Genomic DNA, 24,071 nt, shown 5'->3' with positions numbered 1-24,071 from the left:
GCTGTTCATTCATTCCTGGCTGTCCAGACTAAATAACCACACAGAAACTGCATTAATTATATCACTGCTTGACCCATTAGCTCTAGTTTCTTATTGGCTAGCTCTTACATCCTGAACTAACCCATCTCCATAATCTGTGTATCACCATGTGGCTGTGGCTTACATGCAGGGTTCGGCGGGCTCAGCAAAGGCATCTGTCTCCAGAGGCAGCTACATGGCTTCTCTCTGACTCTGCCTACTCTCTCCTCCTCTATCTGCTTGGAACTCCTGCCTTGCCCTATTCTGCTAAGCCATTGGCTGAAACAGATTTATTCATTAGCCAATAAAAGCAACACATAGACAGGACTTTCCATACCAGTGTTGTTCCATATGCACGTGAGAGTTTGCATGCCTCTTTCTCCTCAATTCTGATGGTATTTTCCCTTGAGGTCTCAATGACAGTTGCTCATCAGTTCAGAGCGTCTCAGCATCTTCCTTTGAGCAGGAGCATGTATTAATTGCATTAATTAATTATTCTGCATCCTACCACAGCATCTACCTAAACTCCTTCAATAGTTCTTGCATAGCTCAAGTTAGCTTTGTTCCTGGATAGTTAGTTGTTTTGCCAAAATGTGAAATATATATATATATATATATATATATATATATATATATATATATATATATGCATGCAATGGCTTTTGTGTATAGAAATTTAATCCTCATATTACTAGATTCTCTTATGGTCTATAGTAGCCTTTTGGATACTCTTTCTGTACAACTATTTCTTCTACCTGAACAACACTGTCATCTTTGCTTTCCTGACATTGTAAATGATCTAATGTGTTGTCCAGTATTACCAGAACACAGCACCTAGGACAGGAAGTGCTACGGTAAGTTACAGACTGTGCTAAGGGGGATAGTTTTCCTTTTTGCTTTTAATGAAGTTGAAATTCTTTCTCTTAGTATGTTTTACTGTAATTTAAACTATGATCCAAACATGATATGCTTTTCAGTCTTTCCTTTAAAAAGTGTTTGCATCCAGGTGTGCTCCCATGCGTCTGTAATCTCAGCACTGAGGAAGCTGAAGCAGAGGAATCAGTAATTCAAGTGTCTGGATGACACAATGAGGCTCTGTCTCAAAACATATTTTATTTAACTTGTGGCTTGGAGGTGTAGATCAGTGGTAGAATGCCCGTGCAAAGCCGTGTGTTCAATCCACAGCACTAGAATCCTAACTTTAGTATTGTATCTGCTAATCTCTGGGGAGCTCTCTCAACTTTAGCGTCACCACCACCTTAGGCAAGGCCACTGCGCCTCTACACCCGAAGTGAGATCTTCATGGTTAATGACACAAGATGACCTTTGTCCTATCAATAATGTTCCAACTACACATCACCAAAGCAAAACAGCGCACACACAAGCAGGTTATTCAACAGTCTTCTTGACCCAGTTCTCCGTGGCTGTGCACTGTTGCATTGAGGACACACACGGCAAAGATGGATTCCATCAGTTCCCCGGGGCCACCTCTCATCTCGTATTGCTAGTTCTGAACATCTTCAGTTTAGGGTTCTTATTATTGTCCCTCCTCACACCTGTCAAGCCGTGGATTCCCGTGATCACGTTCAGACCAGCACACTTTCCTTACTCCTTTGCAGCTGTCGCAGCTGTCTATCTGAAAAGCTGATGAACAGCACAACACTCTCTTCAGGTCTAAATGAGCTATTCTTTGTTGATTTGCATCTCAACTGATTTTCCGTTTTTATAGGTCGATGGATCTAGATTTATAACACGCCTTCACCATCTACCACTTGTCATTAGTTTTTCAAGCTTGTTATATTGCTTCCCCACTGAATGCTGCAGAACTAGGGGAGAGGGCTGTGTGGACCCCAGAAGGGATAGCCCTGCCCCGGTGCAGCCTCTCCACTCTGGTTCCTCTCACGATGTCAAATACATCCCTTGTCACATGACTTCAGCATGTTCAGCAGTGGCTACAGGTGAGGAGTTCATGCCGGAGCGCAGGTTCAAGCTCAGGCACTAACACAGGAAGAGGCTTTGGTCCGGGGTGAGCCATCACGGGGACAAGGGGACACAGTGTGAGCCTATCACGTGCCAGACACTGTTTTAAGTGCCGTATCATCTCATTTGATCCTCTCAGCACCTCGGTGAGAATGCTTCCGTTGTGTCCTTCATTTCACAGAAGAGGATCTTGACAGAGATGTTAAGTGATTGTCTCACCTATGGTATAGGACAAATGACGTCTCCAAACCTTTAGGTTTGAAGGAGGTGAGGAAAAGAAGGCTCAGGGAAGCCTAACAGCTATCTTTAAAAAAATTATCAATTGAGAAAAGGCATTTATTTATGTATGTATGCATGTGTGCATGTATGTATGTATGCATGTGAGCCCAAGTGAGGTTTTGTGCACCATATCTGTGCAAGAGGCTGCAGAGGCAAGGAGGGAGCATGAGATCCCCTGAAACTGGACTAGCAGACAGTTGCGAGTTACCACGTGGGCACTGGAAACTGAAGTAAGTTCTTTGCCAAGGAGATGCATACTTTTAATCCCTGAGCCACCTTTTCAGGCCCCCTGATCTTTAAGTTGGAAGAGTTACCAAATGGGGGAGGGGGGAAGTTGTTCTATGGATAATCAAAGCCTAATGTTTGGCTGTAGTGAGCAAATTTCTGATTCCCACGGAGTCACTTTCTAAGAATGAGACATATCTTAGAAAGAAGTAAGTGACCTTGAGAGGTCATGAGGCTCCAGTGAATGAGTACTGGCTGGAGAGGTTTGCAGGGAGAGTCGGCCATTTGATCACTTAGATTGGTCACCCTCAAGGACTCGGAAGACCTTGCCGTGATGAGAGCTAAATCACCCTCTGACTGCATCGGATGGCATTCTGAAGTGGTAAGGGTGAATGAGCCCCAGGTTCTTAGCATTACAGAAACAACCACATCCAGACTGAAGGGTCGATTCACTCGTAAGAAATAAATCATAATCCACTCGTAAGTTTAATGACCTTAAACTCCATGTTTTATATTTTACGAAGCACTGGAAGAGAGGAATTTGAAGGCTTGCAACACAAAGATTACACATCTAAGGAAATGGTAATACCAACACCTCGAGTCAATCATTATAAAAGCAACAGCTGTGTTCAGGCAGCGGCAAGGCAGAGCAGTGCTTGAGGGTTCCAGATCTAGAGCACGCAGGCTCAAATGTCACTCCCACATGTGTGACCTTGGCAACTGCCTTGGCCTCCTCAGGCCCGTATCCTCGCCTGCAAACCTGCTATATTAAAAATGAATCAATTGCAGTTTTAACCCCGTGACGACGTGGCCATGAGAGCGGACAAAGCTAGAGCATGGCAGGTAACAGATATTTATTATCATCATTCCAGAGAATGTCTGTGAAGTTTAAGACACTCAAGTTCCATAAAAAGAGAATAAATGGTAATTTTACTAATTGTCACACATTGCTACATTGTTGCAAAAAGGAGAAAAGTGGATACACTGTCAGTGTATGACACAAATGGGAATCAAGAAAGCACTAGAACAAGATGGACTTGAACTCCGACTTCTGAAAAGGTCTTCTAGGGTTCATCTGTTTGACTATAAGCAACAAGTATCTTACTGAGCACTGTGATTATGTTCAGCTAAATAAAGAGGGCTGTGAGCAGTATGGTATAAGGTCCTTGACCGTCAGCAGTTTACAGTCTAGCTGTGCGTGGTTAGAAAGGAGCTCTTAAAATCCTAGGACCTGAAAGCAAAAGTCATCTTTGAAAGCAAAGCCCTGTGATTTTAATAATCCTGCCATCACTCGCAACAGTTTCGGCATTTCTTCTACTGAGATGTATTTGTAGCTACAATAGAAATCACTTGAGAAAAGCATATTGATTGCTAGAGCAGAGCCCTGCTCGCTCCCTCGTCCTCAAGCATCTGGCTTAGATATCTGAATTATTCACTAAGGTAGCTTCTCGCTGACTTCGGATTATTTAAGAATGTCAAATCCACCCTGAGAGCCTGCGTGCTGACCTCTGCATGGATGCACTGTAGAATTACCAGACAGAGTGTGCTTAGGGAGGGAGGCTGGGTCTAGGAGCCTCCACATCTCCACAGCATCTGGCGAGTCTGCTCGGGAGGGACATGTTGCTTGAACTGAAGGGACAGCAGCTCATCGATGCTCAGCAGCTGGAACACGAAGCAGGCTGACGAAAGCAGCAAGGAAGACAGGGCTTGAGACCGGTTCTTCTTGGTCTGTCTTTTCAGAGTTTTCTTTCATTGCTTCTTATGCATCCGGCTTTGAGAGCGAAGGACAGAAAGGCCTGCCTGAAGCTGGCTGCAGATTCTCCCAGTATTCCCGTCTAGCCCTGGGTTTGGAAAATATGCACCATTATGTAAAAGAATTTTATAAATTCTGTATGTCGCACGTGTGTGTGTGTTAGGGAGAAGAAAAGAGGGAGAAAGGGAGGAAGAGAGGGAGGGAAGAGATGGAGGGAGGGAGAGATCAGATTAAAGTAGAACTTTTGTTTCAACATACAGTCAGAAGAACTCTGTATATTCACACCAGTGACTTTTGCATAATTTTTGTGTGTGAGATATGCGTGTACATGTGTGTTCGCATGCTTGTGTGCATATGTGTGTGTACACACAGAGGCCAGCTATCTCCCTCAGTTGCCCTGGACCTTATGTTTTGAGACAGAGTCACATTTATGAAGCTCAGGAATGTGACTAACTAAGCCGGCCAGGGATCCACGGGTCTCCAGATGTGCACTGCTGTGCCCGCCTTTTCATTTGGGTTCTGGGGGTGGGAATTCAGGCCCTCACTACTTTTATGGCAAGCCGGTTACTGACTGAGCCATCTCTCCAGGCCAGTTTCCATACTTTTATCCTCTTTCTTTACTGATCGCTAGGCTTCAAGGCCACCTTTCAGAACAATGTATTTCAGTTATAGGAGATTTTACAACTAACTATTAATTACATTTCATCCTGAAACCTCCAGCAGAGACATCCTAAGTCTACTCAGTATTTTAGTGAACTGAGAAGTTATCGAGACAGTTTTAAACATAATGAGGCAAAGGGTAATTCTTCAACTATGTAACCAAGAACAGAAAACAGACAACCTTGTGGGGCTTTGTTCCTTATTTTTGGGACAAAAGAAAAAAGAGTATAGGATTCTTGGTTACAGACTTTGGTGTTAAATATAATCTTACAGTTTACCTCGCTTTCCTTAGGAAACTTGTGAAAATGGTTAATATTTTTATATGATGTAATGTCAGAACTTGAGGTTTAAAATGGCCCCCGTGAATCATGACTTTCTACAAGCATTAACAGGTTTGGAAGTTCAGGGTGCAAAGAGTACTTTGGTCTTCAGACTAAGGTCTTAATCTTATTGGCCCATTACTTTTAAGGCTGCACAGATTATAGCAACTAAAATAAGCTATTTTCACTTATTTAAACTTATATTCATCACCAAAGTGCCTTCCTTTGTCTTTGAATTACATTTGGTCCATTTTTATGAATGAAACCTGTGAGAACCATCTTGTCTGATGGATACCCATAGAAAGTTCTGGCAACGGTTTCTTGCCTTCAAATCTCACCAAGATGAACAAAGAAGATGTATTTACTACATATCATCATTGAGTAAACAGGACCCTAGGAGAAGGTAACCCAAGGCACGACCAGCTTCCAGACCATGGAAAGGAGATGGTGTTTTATTGATAGGTAGTGGAAGAAAGCGAACACAGATACATAGGAAAACAGAACAAGGCTCATGGGCCCCCGAGGGAAATGCCTTTAATAATAAAGCGATCATAACACTTAGAATAATTTAGGATCAGGAAGAACTCAGAGAAGATGCAGGCCTGTGGTTCTTCTTTCAACAATGAAAGAGGAAGTTAAGTAGAAATTCTCTTAGAAATAACCTAGAAAGCCAGATGTTAGACAGGAATAAAGAATGTTAGTCCAATCACAAAGCCAATTTACCTCTGTGGAGAATTTGGGAGACTGGTTGAATATAAGAGAGAAGAGAATCTACCAGACCCTGATGCTTGGGAAATTCCCCTTCAAGGGGCTCAAGGTTTGCAAAGTGGAGCGGTTGCTCTTCCCTGCGCTTCCAGCATGCATTGTGTTCTGAGGTGACTTTGCACAGTAGCGCATTGGGATGGAAGAGTGTAGAGGCACCAAGAGTTGAGCGACAGCGGCTATCAAAGGGGACCCATCCATGGTCCCTCCACAGAAATCTCAGAGGATGGCCAAGGACCTGTGACACCCACAGGACACCACACTGGAAACTCAGAGCCATCAAAAAACCAAGGGTCAACAGGGCTGCTCAGGAGCAGAGAGGATCAGTCCGCACTCGAGTCTGTGCGTGAGAGCGAGAGCATGGGCCTGGCCCAGGGTGCGGGGGCAGCAGAAGATCTCCGGGGGACCTGCTGGAAAAGCAGGAAGCTAAGGGGAGAGTGGCAGTTCATGAATGCCAGAGTCTGCTGGGGAGACTAAGAACCTCCACATGCTCACGGAGATCCACCAGGCTCTCAGAGTACTGCCTCTACGGGGGTAACAGGTGAGTGATGAGGAGATTTCCCTCCCACCCTCTGTCTGTCTGGCTTTGTTTAATCCATTTCTTTATGTATATGAGTGTTCTGTTTTTATGCACTCTAGACGAGGGCACCAGATTCCATTACAGATGTTTGTGAGTTCTCCACAGATGAAAATTGGCTTTGTGATTGGACTGACATTCTTTAGACTTGTCTAACATCTGGCTTTCTAGGTTAATTTCATTTTTTTCCATTTTTCAATTGATTTTTATTGAGCTCTATATTTTTCTCTGCTCCCCTCCCTGCCTCTCCCCTCTCTCCTTCAACCCTCCCCCAAAGTCCCCATGTGGTTGCTGGGAGTTAAACTCAGGGTTTCTGAAAGAGCAGCCAATGCTCCTAACCACTGAGCCATCTCTCCAGCCTCTCCCCTATTCTGCCTCTGAAGAGGACTGGAATCATTCATAGTCCTTTAGAGGCTTCATCAGACAGAAGAAGGTTTAAATCTGAAACATGTTTTGACTCTTAATTCTGTGTGGAGCTGAACTCTTTTCATTGCTAAGCTGAGACCAAGTGTCTCCATTTAAAGCAGTTATGCGACTTTCTACTCCCCAAGGACGCAGTCTTGGGGCATGCCAGTGTGTTCACTTTGTACCTACAAAGAAAGGAATTTACTTACTGAGCAGGGTTAAGAGATAGGACAGAAGACATCCAATGATATGTCATGAGTCCTGCTGCTCGTACGACAACTGTGATCATGTTGTACATGCCATCCTCCAGCTTTATATTTTAGCAACCTATAGATAAATCCTGGAAGACTGAACCGTGGCTACAGAATAGGACACAATGGCTAAAAATGCTAATTGTATACTTGAAGCAGCTGAAGAATGAGGCCAGGGAAATCACACAGTCAGAAAGTGTTTGCCATGCAAACATCAAGACCTCACATAAAAGGCCAGGTGTGGTGGTGTGCACTTATTATCCTGGTGCTGGGAGACAGAGGCTGGAGGTGCTCACTAGCCAGCCAAGCAATCCAATGGGCAAACTCCAGGAGCTAGGGAAAACCCCGTCTCAAAAAACCAAGGTGGATGGCAACTGAGAAAGAATGACACCTAGGGTTGTTCTGTGAATTCACAAGCACCAGAATGTTCTTACACACGCGCACACACACACACACACACACACACACACACACACACACACACGGTACAGGAAGGCGGCCCAAAAAGTAGAAGAGACAGGGAGAGTAGAGAGTGAACTTTATAGAGTGAACTTCATATTGATGGATTAAGACATAGATAGGCACATACTAGATGACTACAGAAAACAGTACTGTAATATATATGTATATATTATATATGTATGTATAAAATGACATATCAATGAGCTGGAAGAAAGGAGTTTGAATATTTTACCGTCAAGAAATGGTAACTATTGGAGGAGGCAGACATGTTTGTTTACCCTGACATGGAAATTATCCAGTGTGTACGTGTATGGAAGCATCATGTGGCACCCATAAATATGTAATTTTTGTATCCATTAAAAATGTCTTTTGAAACCTAATCCATATGATCACAAGAGTTGGGTCTTGGGGGGTGGGTAATCGAGTCACAGTGGTAGATCCCTAGTTAATGGCATTAGTGTCCTTATCAAAGACCTCCAGAGATCTTGACTTGACCCTTCTGTTATGAAAACCCTGTTGTGTGATATTTGTTCACTGGGTGAAAATGTATTGCTGTGATTGGTTTAATAAAGAGCTGAATGGCCAATAGCCCGGCAGAAGATATAGACAGGACTTATGGGCAGAGAGAGAGGAAGTAGGAGCTGAATCTGGGCTGCAGGGAGATGCCAATGAGAAGTGGAGGGAGCTGGACATACAGAATGGAAAAAAGGAAAAAACACACGAGGCAAAATGTTGATTGATATAAATGGGTTAATTTAAGTTATAAGAGCTAGTGGGACAAGTCTAAGCTAAGGCCAGGCTTTGGTAATTAACAGTAAGTCTCCATGTGGTTATTTGGGAGCTGGCTGGTAGGACAGAGACTCTTTATAGAGCCCCCAACAAAAAGCCACTGTCTTTGAGAAAGTGGATTTTCACCGAACACCGCATCTACCAGCAGCTTGACTTTGGACTTTAGAACTCTATGAGAAACAATTTCCATTTGTTTTGAGACAGGGCCTCATTCTGTAGCTGGGGTGGGCTGGAGCTCCTTTTGTAGAGACCAGGCTGGCCTTGAACTCACAGAAAGTCTGCAAGCCTTTGTTTTATGGGTGCTTTGGCTAAGGTACAGGACCCCAGTCCTAGCCCTAACTTTCTGTTGTTTCTAAGTCACGCGGTTGATGGTATTCTGTGACAGCAGCCTGAGCAGACCAGGACTCCCTGGGAACGGGGCCAGGGTGGGGGTAGGGGTGGGGCGGCTTGCTTTCATCCTAGGCACCTTTGCACTGCCTGAGTTCTCACTGCCTGTACACGCATCACGTCTACAGCAATACATAGAAGAGGTTGGAGAAAGTATGAGTGCAACATAAAAAGACCCCACCTTGCTCGGACCCAGGGCTTGGTGTGCATGTTCAAACCACTTCCCCAGCTGCCATGTTTCTCTGAAGCCGGAGGCAGGAATCCTCTCTCTGGGGCCAGCTCCTCTGCAATGGCCCTGATATGGTAGGGCTCAAACCCGCAGCAGCCGCCGATGTACCTGACCCCCAGGTCATAGGCCTCTCTGGCGTATTTTTGAATATCCCATCTGGTGGCAACTCTGGGCTCCATGCCTGCAATACAGTGATTTGACGGTTCTGTTACCATCTGTTTTGGTTCGAATGCGAAATGTGCCCCAAAGGCTCAAGAGTTCCAGTACTTTGTCCCCAACTGTGGACTGTTTGGAAAGGTGCGACTTTCACCAGAGGCAGACCTTGAGGTTTGCTCGGCACCTAGGCTTCCTGTCCTCATCTGGTCCCCGGAGGTCATGTGACCAGATACTCCAGCCATGCCTCATCACCATGACGGACCGCATTCCCTTGACTCCCAGCTTCCCTTAAGTTGCTTCTCAGTAGGTATTAGGTGAAAACAAGCAGAAGTAAGCAATGCACCTCCTATTTTCAAATGACATTTTCTCGCTGGTTGGGCTTCTCCTTCACCCAGCCTCACCCCAGGTTAAAAAAAACAAAGTACTAGAATGATTATTCATCCTTTAAGGTAGCTTCCGTTTGGTTAACACTAAAAGATTTTTTTTCCTTATATAGCCTTATATTACAAAACTGTTATCAATTTAGTCACAGTAAGAAACATGAGGGCCAGGCGGTGATGACACATGACTTTAATCCTGGTGCTTGAGAGGCAGAGGCAGAGAAAGGCAGATCTTTATGAATTCAAGGCCAGCCTAGTATGCAGAACAAGTTCCAGGACAGCCAAGGCTACACAGAGAAACTCTGTCTTTGTGAAAAACTAACAAAACAAACCCACGAGGGATTTTTCATGCACCCGAGCTTACTGAAGGGATATTCTGGGAGGTCCACAAACCCTCCCTTGCCACAGTCAGGTGTGTGGAAGCCCAGGCTTTGCACCATCAGGTGAGCTTGTAGGCCCGAATCCCTGAGGCCCTCCTTCATGAGTTTGATGGTCTGCAAGCTGGTCCGGGGCCCAAATCGGCAGTTGACCCCAATGATGTTCGCTCCTGCGTGAGGCAATAAAGAATCATTACAACTTACAGTGGGTTCATTTGTTTGTTCTTCTTATAACGGAAGTGGAGCTGGTTGGGGTTCATGCCTATCACCACAGCATCTGGGAGCAGGAGGGTAACAAATTCAACACTGGCCTGGGCTATGCTGATTAGAAATGATTCAGTTTCATTCCAAACCAACCAACCAACTAGCCAGCCAACCAACCAACCAATGAATCTGTCAACCTTGGAAGCCAGTTTAGAGGTTAGCTACCCTAGGACTTATAGACAAGAAAATTTCCTTCTTGTTCTTTTATTTCCCTGACAATATTGAGCAAACCTTGCTGCATCTCGCAGGAAGCCCCTGCACCGCCCGTGTCTTCATGGCCACTTTACCTGCCCGCGCCAGCTTGACTGCACACTCTCCAGGCATCACGTCATGCATGTCCCCCTCCGGGCCGATGCACATGGTCGCAGCCACAGGTTTTCCCACTTCTCTCAAGACTTCCACAGCCCACACAGCTTCTTCCACATGCTCAAAATACTAGGAGACAGCACTTCTTAAAACTGGCCTCAAGTTAAGGAAGGCTTTGGAATGGTAAAGCACAAATGCTGAAAAACTGTGTAACCATTACCAAATTATAATATGTGATACAGCTTGCTGACTGACATGTCTAACAGATTATGTAAAGAATCGCTTTCTGAGTAAAGACTAGAATTCCATCAATGAGACTATCTGGAGTTTTATCTAAAGATCAATATTTGGTGACTGTTAGTAAAACAAAATCATACCATTTAAAGTTGTGTGTGCAAGTTAAAATGGGCAATGGTTTAATCCCATGCCTTTAATCCCAACACTCAGAAGGCAGAAACAGGTGGATCTCTGTGAGTTTGAGGCTAGCCTGATCTACAGCGCTAGTTCCAGGACAATCAGGGCTCCATAGAGAAACCCTGTCTCTAAAATCAAAGCAACAACAAAAAACAAAAAAAAAATAGCTAAGTATTTAAAATAAAAATCTTGAAGGAGCACACATATTTGTCACCAGAAGTCCAATGTGTCATACCCTGCACCGCTGAGTCACCTAGGAATAAACACTTGCCTTGTTGATCTGAGGATCATCTTTTATGGAACTGGGGCTAGATCTGAAAGATGACATTCTATCATTCATTATGCTTCTCAGTGATTCAATCTCATGTCTGGTTAGGTGTCCTAGGAGCTCCATGAAGAGGAAAGGGAAAGTGGGAAGATTTCCCAGAAGGTTAGACTGAGGCTTAGGACACAAGATAGAGCTGATGGTGGTCAGGTATCAGATGCGGGGTGCTTCCCAGAAGCTTCCTTTGGTGCTGCAATTAAAAGTGTGACCCTAAAATAATTGGACAAGAGCCAGAAGCAAATCTCCTGGTTTCTTGTTTCTTTGTTCTTGTTCTTTTCTTTTCTTTTAGAGAGAGATAGGGTTTTTCTATGTAGTGCTGGCCTTCCTGTCCTGAACGAGCTCTATAGACCAGGCTGGCCTCGAACTCAGAGATCTGCCTGCCTCTGCCTCCCGAGTGCTGGGATCAAAGGCATGCACCACCATGGCTGGGTTTCTTTCTTTACTATTGAAAGAAATTCTATGGAAGCATGCTGGGGAATGAAAAAGATAATCAAGAAAAGCTCTGAAAACAATGGCGCATATTCCTACCCAACTGGAAAACACTTTGGACAGTGTTCCTAGAATCTGCAGCAAGGAGCAGACAGCCCTGGGCCTTGAGCTGGTTTCTACTAGCAGACATAGTGATGGGGAGAAGATCTGAGTCAGGGGTTTGATCCCAGGTAGGAATAACTGTGCCGGAAAATGGGGAAGAGACGGGAGAGCATGTCCTTCATGTTCATCCTGCCGGTGACCAGTTGTTATCACTTAGATATGAAATGTCCCCCAATAGATTCATGTGGCAAAGGCTTGGAACTCAGCTGGCAGAGCCCAGAAATGAGAAAGGATTGGACCACGAGGTCTCTGACTTCATCAGCCTACTTAGATGTGAATTGATTCATAATTTGACAGCATCTTTGGCAAGTAGTAGAAAGCTTGATCTGGTGAGAGGAAATAGGTACTGGAGGTGCCCCTTGGAGGCCATCTTGTCTTGGCTCCTTCCTTCTGCCCCCTCCTCTTCCTGGTGGCCATGCCCTGCTCTGCAATGCCCCCTCTCTGTCATGCTCTCCTGACTACTGACTAGAGCTAGGTGACTAAAGCCAGCTGGCCGGGGATCAAACCTCCAAAACCACGAGCCCAAGTGATTTTTTTTCCTTAAGTTGCTTTTCTCAAGTATATGTCTCAGCAACAACAACAAAAATCTGACTTATTGCAGTCCTTTCTTTAAAATGTTATTCACATGGGATAAGCCGAGTAATAGCAGAGAAGCAGTGAGAAAGGCCAGGACGGAGAAGACAGTTACTCGGTGCTTAGCTTTGCTAGTGAGGCCTGGGTGAACCTGAAGAGCCATCTGCCTGCTGTGCTGTCCTGGCTTTGCTCCTCCACTGTCTCCAACACCCACCTCTTACCCTGCAGCACTTTCCGGTCTGACCTCTTCTTTGGGAGGGGATGTGTTTGCCCTAAGCCACCGTCCTTTTTTTTTTTTTTCTCATCTCCTTGTCCCCCAAGTCAGCTACCACAATCATGTAACCTCAGAAAACAACAGCCATATGGAGGCATGCTGTGGGTCCATCCCCTGCCTCACAGGAAACCCAGCATGCAGATGCCAGAGCCTTGCCTGGAATGCAGTGTGTTAACCTAAACCTTTGACCATCTGCATGGAGGATATCAGGGCATAGAGCAGCCCTATCTGTCCAGTTTCTCTAAGACCAGCCTTACCTCTGCAATCAAGAAGTCCACATTTTTCCTGACAAAAACTTCCAGCTGTCGTCGGAAAAGGTTTTTGATTCTAGTTTCATCCTTGTGGTATTTGTACAGCGATGTCTGGCAGAGGCCCCCTGCCACCAAAGCATCCCCTCCATCAGCCACCTCCCTGGCTAGGTCACAGGCTGCTGCATTTACGGCTTCCCACTGAGAGCAAGAGCAGAAACAGGAGCCCAGTGTTTTCAATGTAAAATAAAACAAGTCATAAGTCACAGAGGGAGCAGGGAGCAAGTCAGTCCTGAAATCTACAGTTCAAGAAGAGCTGAACATAATCTCCTCTCTTACCAGTGACTCCTGTGTGAGGGAGGGAGGGAATAAGGGAGGAAAAGAAGAAAAAGACAGAGAGAAGAGGGAGGGGTGCATGTACTTGTAGAGGCCAGAAGTCAACACCAGGTGTCTTCTTCCATTGCTCTCCATGTTGTTTTTTGAGACAAGGTCTCTCACTGAGTCTGGATCTCACAGATTTAGCTACATTCACTGGGAGTCTGCCTGCTTCTGTCCATCCCAAAGCTAGTGATGGGGTTACAGGTGTGCATCAATGTACTTGACTTTTACATGGATTCTGGGAATCCAACCTCCGGCTTTGTGTTTATACAGCAAGTACTTTATTGAGTGAGCCATCTCCCCAGCCCCACCAGTGACTATATTTCCATTATTGTTATTATCTGCACTGAGTTTTTAAAACATAAATTTAGACTAATTGTGAGGTATAGCAGCTCACTCCAGTATTATTATTATTATTATTATTATTATTATTATTTGCATGGGATTTTGCCTGCGTGTATGTCTGTGTACCATGTGTGTGCTGATGCCCTTGGAGGCCAGAAGAGAACATCAGGTCCCAGGGGTTGGAGTTACAGACAGTTGTGAGCTGTTATGTGAGTTAAGGGAATTGAATCCAGGTCCCCCAGAGCAATAATTGCTCTTGACTGCTGAGCCATTTTTCAGTTCCACCTCATTGTATTTTAATAATTTTATTTATTCCCCTTTCACACAGATTATTAGCTTCTTAAGAAGAAGGTCGAACAAATTCCACAGGAGCAGGATTGAGCCAGCGACCTAGGCCAGAGCAGGCCTGAGATGATGAACTCCATGGGAGAGAGAACAGATCCAGACCAGGGAGAAGATCAGAGCTAGAGACCTTTGCAGGACCAACCCCAAACCAGAGACCTCTGCAGGAGCAGATCCAGACCAGGGACATTTGCAGAAACAGGTCTGAGCTGGCAACCTAGACCAAAGCAGGCCTGAGACAGCAAACTCCAAGGGAGCAGCAGAGCAAAGCCCGGGAGCGTTGAGCAACTTCCAGGAACACTGAGTGACCAATGGGGTAACTAGAACCATGGCAGTGACTGTACCATAAGGAACAACCATCTGAGCCTTGGATTCACTAGCACCTAAAAGATTAATCAACAGAGTCACAGACAGCCCCAACTACACCAATTAGAGAAAAAGATGAGTAGACAAGGCAAGAACACACACAACACCACAAAGAGCAACACAACACAGTAAAATCTAGAGACCCTACAACAGCAAGACGTGAACAACCAACCATATATGAAGCAGAAGAAAATGACTTAAAATATAACTTCAGGAGAATGTTTGAGACTCTTAAAGAGGAAATGAGAAATTCCCTCAAAGAAATGGAGGAAAAGACAAATAAAAAATTGGAAGACATCATCATCTCTTAAAGAAAACCAAGAAAAAGCAATCAAACATATGAAAAATTATTCAAGACTTGAAAAGTAAAATAGAGGCAATAAAGAAAACACAAGTCGAGGGAACTATAGAAACAGAAATCATGAGAAAATGATCAGGAACCACAAACGCAAACATGAACAGCAGAATACAAGAGATGGAAGAGAGAATCTCAAGTGCTGAAGATACAATAGAGGAAATAGACTCATCAGTCAAAGAAAACATTAACTCTAACAAAAACTTAACACAAAATATCCAGGAAATATGGGACACCATGAAAAGACCAAACCTAAGAATAATAGGTATAGAAGAAGGAGAAGTTCAACTCAAAAGCACAGAAAATATATTTAACAAAATCATAGAAGAAAAACTTCCCCAATCTAAAGAAGGATATGCCTATGAAGATACAAGAAGCTTACAGAACACCAAATAGACTGGATCCAAAATAGTCCCCTTGCCACATAATAATCAAAACACCAAACATACAGAGTAAAGAAAGAATATTAAGAGCTGCAAAGAAAAAAGGCCAAGTAACATATAAAGGTAGACCTATCAGAATTATACCTGACTTCTCATTGGAGACAATGAAATCCAGAAGGTCAGAGTCAAACGTTATCCAGACATTAAGAAACCACAGATGCCAGCCCAGATTACTATATCCAGCAAAACTTTCAATCACCGTAGAAGAACAAAACAAGATATTCCATGACAAAACCAGATTTATCCAATACCTAGCCACAAACCCAGCCCTACACAAAGCACTAGAAGGAAAACTCTAACCCAAGGAAGTTGGCTACATCAACAAAAACACAGACAATCTCTGTGTCTGTGATCTCACAGCAGCAAACCCCAAAGGGGAAAATACACAAATTAATATCACCACCAGCAAAAACTAAATTAACAGGAGATAGCAACCACTAGTCATTAATATCCCTTAATATAAATGGACTAAACTCACCTATAAAAAGACACAGGCTAACAGATTAGATATGAAAACAGAATCTATCCTTCTGATGTGTAGAAGAAATACACCAAAATATACAAAGAACTCAAAAGAACAAATAATTCGATTTAAAAAATAGAGTACAGACCTAAACAGAGAACTCTCAACAGAGAACTCTAAAATGGCTGAAAGACACTTAAGGAAATGCTCAACATCCTTAGTCATCAGAGAAATGCAAATCAAAACAACTCTGAGATTCCATCTTACACCTGTAAGATTGGCCAAGATCAAAAACACTGATGACAGCTTATGCTGGAGAGGTTGTGGGGTAAAGGGAACACTTCTGCATTGCTGGTGGGAGTGCAAGCTGGTACAGCAAATTTAGATGTCAGTGTGGTGATTTCTCAGAAAATTAGGAAACCATCTTCCTCAAGACCCAGTAATACCGCTTTTGGGTATATATCCAAAGGATATTCAATCGTGCCGCAAGGACATGTGCTCAACTATGTTCACAGCAGCATTGTTTGTCATAGCCAGAACCTGGAAACAACCTAAATGCCCCTTGACCAAAGAATGGATAAGGAAAATGTGGTACATTTACACAGTGGAGAAAAAAATAATGACATGGTTTGTCATAGTCATAACCTGGAAAAAACCTAAATGCTTCTCAAACAAAGAATGGATAAGGAAAATGTGGTACATTTACACAGTGGAGAAAAAGATAATGACATCTTGAAATTTTCAGGCAAAAGGATGGAGTTAGAAAAACTTTTAGAGAAAGAAAGACAATTATCATATGTACTCACTCATAAGTGGTTTTTAATCATAAAGCAAAGAAAAGCAGCCTACAAACCACAATCCCAGAGAACTTAGACAGCAATGTGGACACTAAGAGAGACTTACATCGATCTAATCTACATGGGAAGTAGAAAAAGACAAGATCTCCTGAGTAACTTGGGAGCATGGGGACCTTGGGAGAAGGTTGAAGGGGAGGATAGAGACAGGGAGGGGAGTAGAGAAAAATGTAAAGTTCAAATATATATAAAGATGGTCTAAGCCTCTTGTGATGGTTTGCATGCCATTGGCCCCCATTAGCTCATAGACAGTGGCAGTATTAGGAGTTGTGGCCTTGTTGTAGGAAGTGCGTCACTGTGTGTCTCTTTGAGGTCTCTTTTGCTTAAACTTTGCTCAACAGTTGACTTCTGATTAAGATGTAGCCAGTACCATGTTTGCCTGCATAACACCATGCTCTCCACCATGAAAGTAATGGACTAAATCTCTGCAGTGTAAGCTGCCACCTCAAATAAATGTTTCCTCTATAAGAGCTATTGTGGTCATAATGTCTCTTCACAGCAATAGGAACCCTAAGACACCTCTGTTTTTTTTTTATATCATCTTTCTGCTTAGCACAGAGAGTACCATAATGAGAGTCCATGGACGGAACCATAAACATGGACATATTGCTTCTCATTAAATGTGGGTTTCCCCAATGAACATGAGCACCCATAAACGTCAGTTGCCATGAACAGTTGGCTCTGCAAATGTTTCCTCATCCTTCATCTCATCTGCTCTTCCTGGCAGGTCTGAGCATAACTCTGTGTATTATCTTTTCCAGGGCTAAGGCCAATGTGCCATGCAGGATGGTCTTCCATGAAGCCACACAGGCAGTAGACCGCAGAGTTGGGTATTGAGACTGATTTTTGTCATTTGTAGGCCAGCCTTAGGTTCTCAAGGTTCCGCTGTCTCCAGACAGATAAGGGGATAAAGGGACAATACAGAGTGAAGGCGTAAAAAAATGATCCAGAGGAATGTTCTTTCTCCACAAAACCTCATTGCAGGGATGCCTCAGTCTTCCAACAGCCCATTCTGTCTGGTCTTATCATCTTACACTTGAACTGATGATGTTCTGTATGGTGGGTTTGAAAGAAAATGGCCCACAAAAGAAGCAGCACTATTAGGAAGTATGACCTTGATGGAGGAAGTATGTCAGGGTGTGGGCGGGCTTTGAGGTCTCTTTTGCTCAAGCTTCCCTCAGTGTGACAATCAGCTGCCTTCCTGTTGCCTACAAGATGTAGCACTCCCAGCTTCAGCACCATGTCTGCCTGCACACCACCATGCTCCTCATCATGACGATAAGGTACTGAACCTCTAAAACTGTAAGCGAGCCACCCCAATGAAATGTTTGCTTTGTATGAGTTGCAGTGGTCATGGTGTCTCTTCACAGCAATGAAGACCCGAAGACATTCTCTTCCATACACAAGTCTGTGGAGTCATGAATTTATGACCAGCACAGTAACACAGGAGCCCAGTTCTACCACCTCCCATGAGAAGACTTGTTCCTGGTGGCTGCCCCCTACCCGTACCCCAATTACCTTGCTTTCCATATTGTCCTCAGTGGCAGAGAAGGTGAAAGTCTGCAAGACATCAGCTCCCGCTCTCAAGAATTCTGTGTGGAGCTGGCGAACTGCCAAGCAATTGAAATCACAATCACAAAATCAAATTCCAGAAGCTTACATTCTCACTAGCAGCTCCCTTCCTTTCTTTCCTTCCCACCAGATCCAATTTCAAACCAAGAACTGAGAAAGCTACCAATTAAAGCCAGGAGTGTGACAGGGCCACATGCACTGTGGGAGCATCCCACGGGGTTCTGCTGACTGCTCTCCAGTGAGTCCCCTGCAGAGACTATAAAGCCTGACTAGCTCTTGTCCCCTCATCCCTTGTCTGGAGTTTATTCACACGGCAATGTGTGCAGGATGCCGCTGGCCTATTATCACCCAAGTGGGAAGAGTGAAGAAGCTCACACAGAGGGCAGCAGCCCTGTGCATGACACCTACAGCAGGCAGATTCCACAGCAAGGATGAAGGGACCATGTGGTAAGCAGCCCTGGCTGCACATAGCCTCTGAGAGAGTCAGCTCCCTGGGGTGGGAATGTAGCCCAGTTGGCAGAATGCTTCCTCAGTGTGAATAAAGCCCTGGATTTGATCATCAGCACCCTGTGAAGCAGGTGTGATCTTAGCACTCAGGTGGAGGCAGGGGGATCAGAAGAAGTTTGAGGTTTACCTCAGCTACATTGCTAGCTTGAGGCGAGCCTAGGATGTCTGAGACTCTGCTAAAACAAAAAGGAAAGAAAAGAAAAATCCCCCTTTACTTCCGTCCCACCAGCACCCCCTTCTGGCTAATTCAACACATTCAGTTTAGCTGAAAGATCTTTCAAAAGTAAGACAAAAATGAAAAAGTCCCAAGAGGCACTGGAGAAGCAAAGCTGTTCTGTCCTCCACGGAAGTGGGTGTCTGAGCAGTCTCAGGAAATAGCACAAATGGGCTCAGGGCTCCAACAACGCGTGGGCAGCTCAAGGTGGTAAACTCATCTGTCCCTCATGGTTGGCCCATGTCCTGCCCCTTGTGACAGTCAGAGGAGCAGATTCTCAAAGAGGTCAAGGGTCTTGTCTAATACACTGCTGTTCTGCGGAAGAACCAAGCAAGGACCCTAGCTTTCTCTTGTGCGTGATGTATGTGTGAATGAAGTCCGGTAGATTCAAGCCACACTTCCAGTGTGTGGCCTGATCTCCCCTCTTATTCTTGGAGCTTGGCCCCCCGACTCTAGAAAGGCAAGGGAAAACAATAAAGCCAGGTATAGTTAAAGCACCATTGTAAGGTCACCAACCAACTGCAATGGTTTCTAGCTTCTAACTCTTTTAGTTTTATTTTTTCCCCCAAGTCAGGAAGATGCATTCTGGTCCCCAGAGCCTGGCTGTCTGCTTCATTAAGCTGGTGGTGGCCATGGTTGTTATCTACCGTGCACAACCTTCAGCGGGATGAAGCTAAAGCAACTAATGATTTTTGCTAATTTACAAAAATTCTTGAATAGCTACAAGGGAAATTTCCTAGGAATAAACAGATAATATTAAGAAAATATGAGCGGAGAGAGGGAGAGAGGAAGGGAGGGTTGGAGGGAGGAAGAGAGAGAAAGAGAGAGAGAGAAAGAAGAAAGAGAGGGAGAGAGAAGGATACTGTTTCCTGTGCTTCAGTCCACACTCTGCCTTAGCCTCCACCCCTTGGCAATTGTGCAAAGGAAGCAGTCCTTAGGAAATGCTTGCTGTTGTTCCTTGATTTTCCTTCGTTGGTGTTGAAGCCAACTGTTACTTGTACATACACTTCTGGGTGCTGAGGTACTCACCTGCACTTGGATGCTCCACCACTGCTTCCGGGGTCCAGAGCCCGGCCTTCACGAAGCCTCTCTTCTCTAGCGTGATGAGAAAGCTGCCGTCCCCAACCACAACCTCCCCGCTGTCCAGGCGCTCCAAAATGCCCTGGGAAAGAGACGGGAGACTCAACAGGCTCTCTCCACACCCTGCTTTTCCTTGTAAAGATTTCAATTTTAGACATGTGGATTTTGTGTTCTTCAGGCAATAGCTCTGCTAAAATTATGTCTTAGAGTGTTTCAGAAGACATTGCTGTGTGATTCCTGGCCAATCTAAACACCTATTTTGTGCGGTTAAGGAGCTATGGGTACTTTTTTTTTCTCTCAATTGACAGTTTCTGGGTCAAACTATACTGAAAGCATTGATTAACCTGATAATCATTTTTAGTTTTTTATGTTCTGTCTTAGTTACTAATATACTAGGGGTTGGGGGCACAATGTTTTCAACTTAAACAAACCCCCAAACTTGCAGGCTGCTGGGCATGGCCATCTTTCCCCTTCTGGCTGGAGTGGCATTATGTCACCTAGGCGTAGAATGATCTTGTAGCCCTGCCACCCTCGTGTGTACTCAATGTCAGGGGAGCCAACTGGTAATACGGTTTTGCAGGATGACCGAGCGTAGCCATGGCAAGTATGCATGGCTTACTTTTACATCTTGTTGGGTGAGAGATGCATATCACCTCCTTGGGTTAACCAATTTGAGAATCAAATTTACTAGAACACATCACCCAGTCCTTGACGGGAAACCGTTACTCCAGGTTTCTCGCCTAGGTTCCTTCTTCCCGTATCCAACCTTGAAGCTTGTGTCTGTGAGGCATTTCATGGCTCCCTCGCCCCTGTTGCCACAGCCACTGGATTACTGAATGATCTTAATACACCTCACTGTCCTTCTCCTGTTGGTCATCGCCTTTCCTTGTGCCCTGACAACGTCAGCACCTTCGTCCATGTGTGCAGCTGTCCAAAAGCATCCGGTCATTACCTGCCTTGCTTTGATGGTAGGATGTGTGTGTGTGTGTGGGGGGGTGACATATCTTATTTGTCTATGTTCCTCCCACCTCTACCAGCATCTAATAAAGGAGAGGTTCTTAGGGAACTCTGCCAGCTGAGACAGCAGGGGTACCGAGTGGTTCTGAAAACATCGGATGCACCGCAAGTGGTAGTGGCTGTGTCCTGAGAAGCAAAGGCAAAGCCTGGCACTCTTCCAGCAAAAACCGGCAGGCTTTAAAAGGACCATAATGCAGATTTTGACTACTGTGTCTTTGTGAGACGGGGTAGACGGGGACACATTTTCTTTTCTTTTATTATCATTATTATTTTGGTTTTTCAAGACAGGGTTTCTCTATGTAACAGCTCTGGCTGTACTAGAATTCACTCTGTAGATCAGGCTGGCCTCAAACTCACAGAGATCTGCCTACCTCTGCCTCTTGAGTGTTGGGACTAAAGGCGTGTGCCACCACTCGGTTCATTTTCCTTTCTTATCTGGAAGCTTGTCCAATGTTTTCTTTAGAAATTTATGGTACCTTTTATGTGTTTTTGTGTGTGTGTGCACACGTGTGCGTGTGTGTGCAGTGACCTAAGAGCCCACAGGACAGCAGATCCACTCCTCTGACTACCGATCACAGGTAGCCATGAGCTTCCTAACACCGGTGCTGAAACTGAGCTCAGGTCCTCTGAAAGAGCAGCCAGGGCCCTTGACTGTTGAACAACGTCTCGAGCCCCCTGCCCAGCATTTTAAAGTCTCCATTTTCTTTGTCGTCATTATCAGAATAACTGGATTTTGGAAATCTGAAGCCCGAGCAGCCTGTCCCTCCTTGTCTCCCCCTCCTCACTTAGTTCTAATGCCAGCTTAGGTGAGAACGGGATAAGATGCGAGGATGTGAGTTCACCTGCCCAGTCCACCTTCTCGTTCATCCTCCACCAGACAGTGCACCTGCTGGTCTTAGGGTGGGGGCTGGGGGTGCCTTTACATCCCTCTCTTGGAAGATAGCAACCTGAAACCTCTGCATTTACCACCTGGGCTCAGGCTGAGACTGTTGATCCTCAGGGGAGGCCATTCAAACTGCCTAAACAGCCCCATCTGCCTGTCTTGGCTTGGGGGGAGGTGGGAAGGAGGCAGTTTCTGTGGTTTGAGGAATGGGATGAAGGCTCGGGCGACCTGTGCTTGCCAGCTGAGGAGAGATAGGTCCCGAGTTCTCTCTCAGGAACACATTAACAGGGACCAGCATGAAAACATGCCATTCCAGGGGCAGAGTCCCAGAGGAATGGGCACAGAATGTTTTCAAAACCTTAAAAGAAAAACAAAACAAAACAAAAAAACCTTAAAAGAAAAGGTCAGGATTTTACCGTGTAGCCCTGGGTAGGGGAAACTCACTATGTAAACTGGGCTGGCCTCAAACTCAGGGAGCCACCTGCTTCTGCTGCCTGAGTGCTGGGACTACAGACATGTATCACCACACTGGCCCCACAAAACCTTTTTAAAAAGGGGAATAGCCAGGAGTGGAGGTGCAGTTTTTAATCCCAGCACTTGGAATTTAATTTAATCCCAGCAGAGGCAGGAGGACTTTTGTGAGTTTGAGGTTAGGGAGTTCCAGGATAGCCAGGGTTCCAGAGCTAGAACCTGTCTGAAAATAAAAATGTCCTCTAGAAATAAAAATTAAAAAGTGAATTATGGGCTGGCAAGACGATTTGTTAAGTGCAGGTGACTGCTCTCAAACACTATGGCTGAGTTTAATCCCTGGCACATTTGGTAGACAGAGAGAACCAATTTCTGCAAGTTTCCTTTGGCTGCCACAGGTATATCATAGTATGTCCACACCCGCACATACCCAATAAATAAGTGCATGCATAAATGTAATGAAAATTCATTTTAAAAAGTGAATTGTAAAAATGAACATAGCATTTCAGAAGGTCAGGTGAAGGAAGGCAACACAATGCGCTTCATCTTTAAAAGGAGTCTTTTTGTTTTGTTTTGGTTTTTGGTTTTTCGAGGCAGGGACAGCCCTGGCTGTTCTGGAACTCGATTTGTAGTCCAGGCTGGCCCTCAAATTCAGAAGAGGTCCACTTGCCTCTGCCTCCTGAGTCCTGGAATTAAAGGCGTGCATGGGCCACACCCCAGGCAAGTCTTTTAAACAATCTCATTTCTTTCCTACACTTTAACTTTTGTCATTAGAAGAACATCTCTCAGCGAGCTATGAAACATAGGCTCCACATTTTGCGCGGGACTCTGACTAGTTCTTTGCCCGTGTGTCTGTAACTATTGCTCCGTTAGGGTGGGTCTATGCTGGCTGACGTCACCATTGCCCTCAGTTCTTTCTCATTGGGAGCTGTTAATGGCTGACTAGCAATTTAGCAAGGGGTTGAACTTGGACTTCTCTCAATCCCTAGTGTAGGCCACCTCTGTCCCCAGTTTCTTAGCATTCCTAAAGCAGAGGTGCCTGTGTCTTGCTTCCACTATCCCAGGACTCTGAATTGTTTCGGGAGGACGATTCTGGTGGGTCCTGGGAGTCCCCTCTTCCAAGTTCATGCCTTTCTGGTTGTTTGGCTATTCCTTGCTTCCACAACATGTCCTCAGTGTTGTGGGAATGAAGTCCAAATCTGGTCGCCATGGGAGAAGGGCCAGATGTGGGACTGCCTTCTGAAGGCAACAGAGGGGACTTCCACCCCCGGGCCTGAGAAATGCAAGGTGTCCTTGTTTCATACAGGACAGGCATGAAGCCACAGGGCCTGGTTGACGCGCTTAGGAAACCTGAGGGAAACTGACAGAAACGGGTAGATGAACGCCAGGGGCTATCTATTGCATGGGCTTCCGTGAGAGAGAAAAATAAGGGTCTCTTAAACCCAAAACCTTGACCTCAGATCCCTCCTCTGCCCTGAAAGCGATCACCAACTCTGAGTAGGTCCTCTGACTCTTGAGTCTCAGTCCCCACCCCACCCCCACCCCCACCCCGCAAACTCGGGATACCAGCAAATGCAGATACTCTGAGCTGGATAAGGGCTCCACGACTGCTAATCCACTTGCAATCCGGTAAACTGAGGCTCTGGGCCGCACATATCGTTCTAATAAGGTCTTAGGGGTTTGGCTGAAGCGGGATTTGAACTTCGCTGGAAAGGAAGAAGGCCTGAGCAACACTCACCTTCTTGGCCCGCGGGCCTCCGGCTGGTGCCATGTCCCCGC

The 24,071-nt window shown here is 45.1% G+C and overlaps 1 protein-coding gene across 1 annotated transcript; it reads right to left on the bottom strand.

The window, feature by feature from the left end:
* Positions 1–2,975: 2,975 nt before the first annotated feature.
* On the bottom strand, positions 2,976–24,063 carry Bhmt2 (betaine--homocysteine S-methyltransferase 2). The gene is made up of 8 exons (XM_075977856.1): positions 24,031–24,063; positions 19,874–20,006; positions 18,070–18,161; positions 13,015–13,206; positions 10,562–10,709; positions 9,998–10,180; positions 9,050–9,278; positions 2,976–4,343 (listed from the first exon to the last, which is right to left on the bottom strand). Exons 1-8 carry the CDS (start codon positions 24,061–24,063, stop codon positions 4,262–4,264), a joined length of 1,092 nt encoding a protein of 363 aa, XP_075833971.1. The 3' UTR covers positions 2,976–4,261.
* Positions 24,064–24,071: the final 8 nt, after the last annotated feature.

Source organism: Microtus pennsylvanicus, chromosome 6 (assembly GCF_037038515.1).
Source record: "Microtus pennsylvanicus isolate mMicPen1 chromosome 6, mMicPen1.hap1, whole genome shotgun sequence".
NCBI classification, from domain to species: Eukaryota; Metazoa; Chordata; class Mammalia; order Rodentia; family Cricetidae; genus Microtus; species Microtus pennsylvanicus.
This window is presented reverse-complemented; position numbering and strand designations above follow the sequence as displayed.

What these genes read in the sequence shown, in the direction of transcription:
- Bhmt2 (XM_075977856.1), bottom strand. Translation starts at nt 24,063, where the DNA reads ATGGCACCAGCCGGAGGCCCGCGGGCCAAGAAG. An exon ending in TGGACTTCTTGATTGCAGAG is followed by an intron (nt 10,710 to 13,014) that starts GTAAGGCTGGTC and finishes GCTGTCTCCTAG; the next exon opens with TATTTTGAGCATGTGGAAGA. An exon ending in AGTCAAGCTGGCGCGGGCAG is followed by an intron (nt 10,181 to 10,561) that starts GTAAAGTGGCCA and finishes TGCCTCACGCAG; the next exon opens with GAGCGAACATCATTGGGGTC.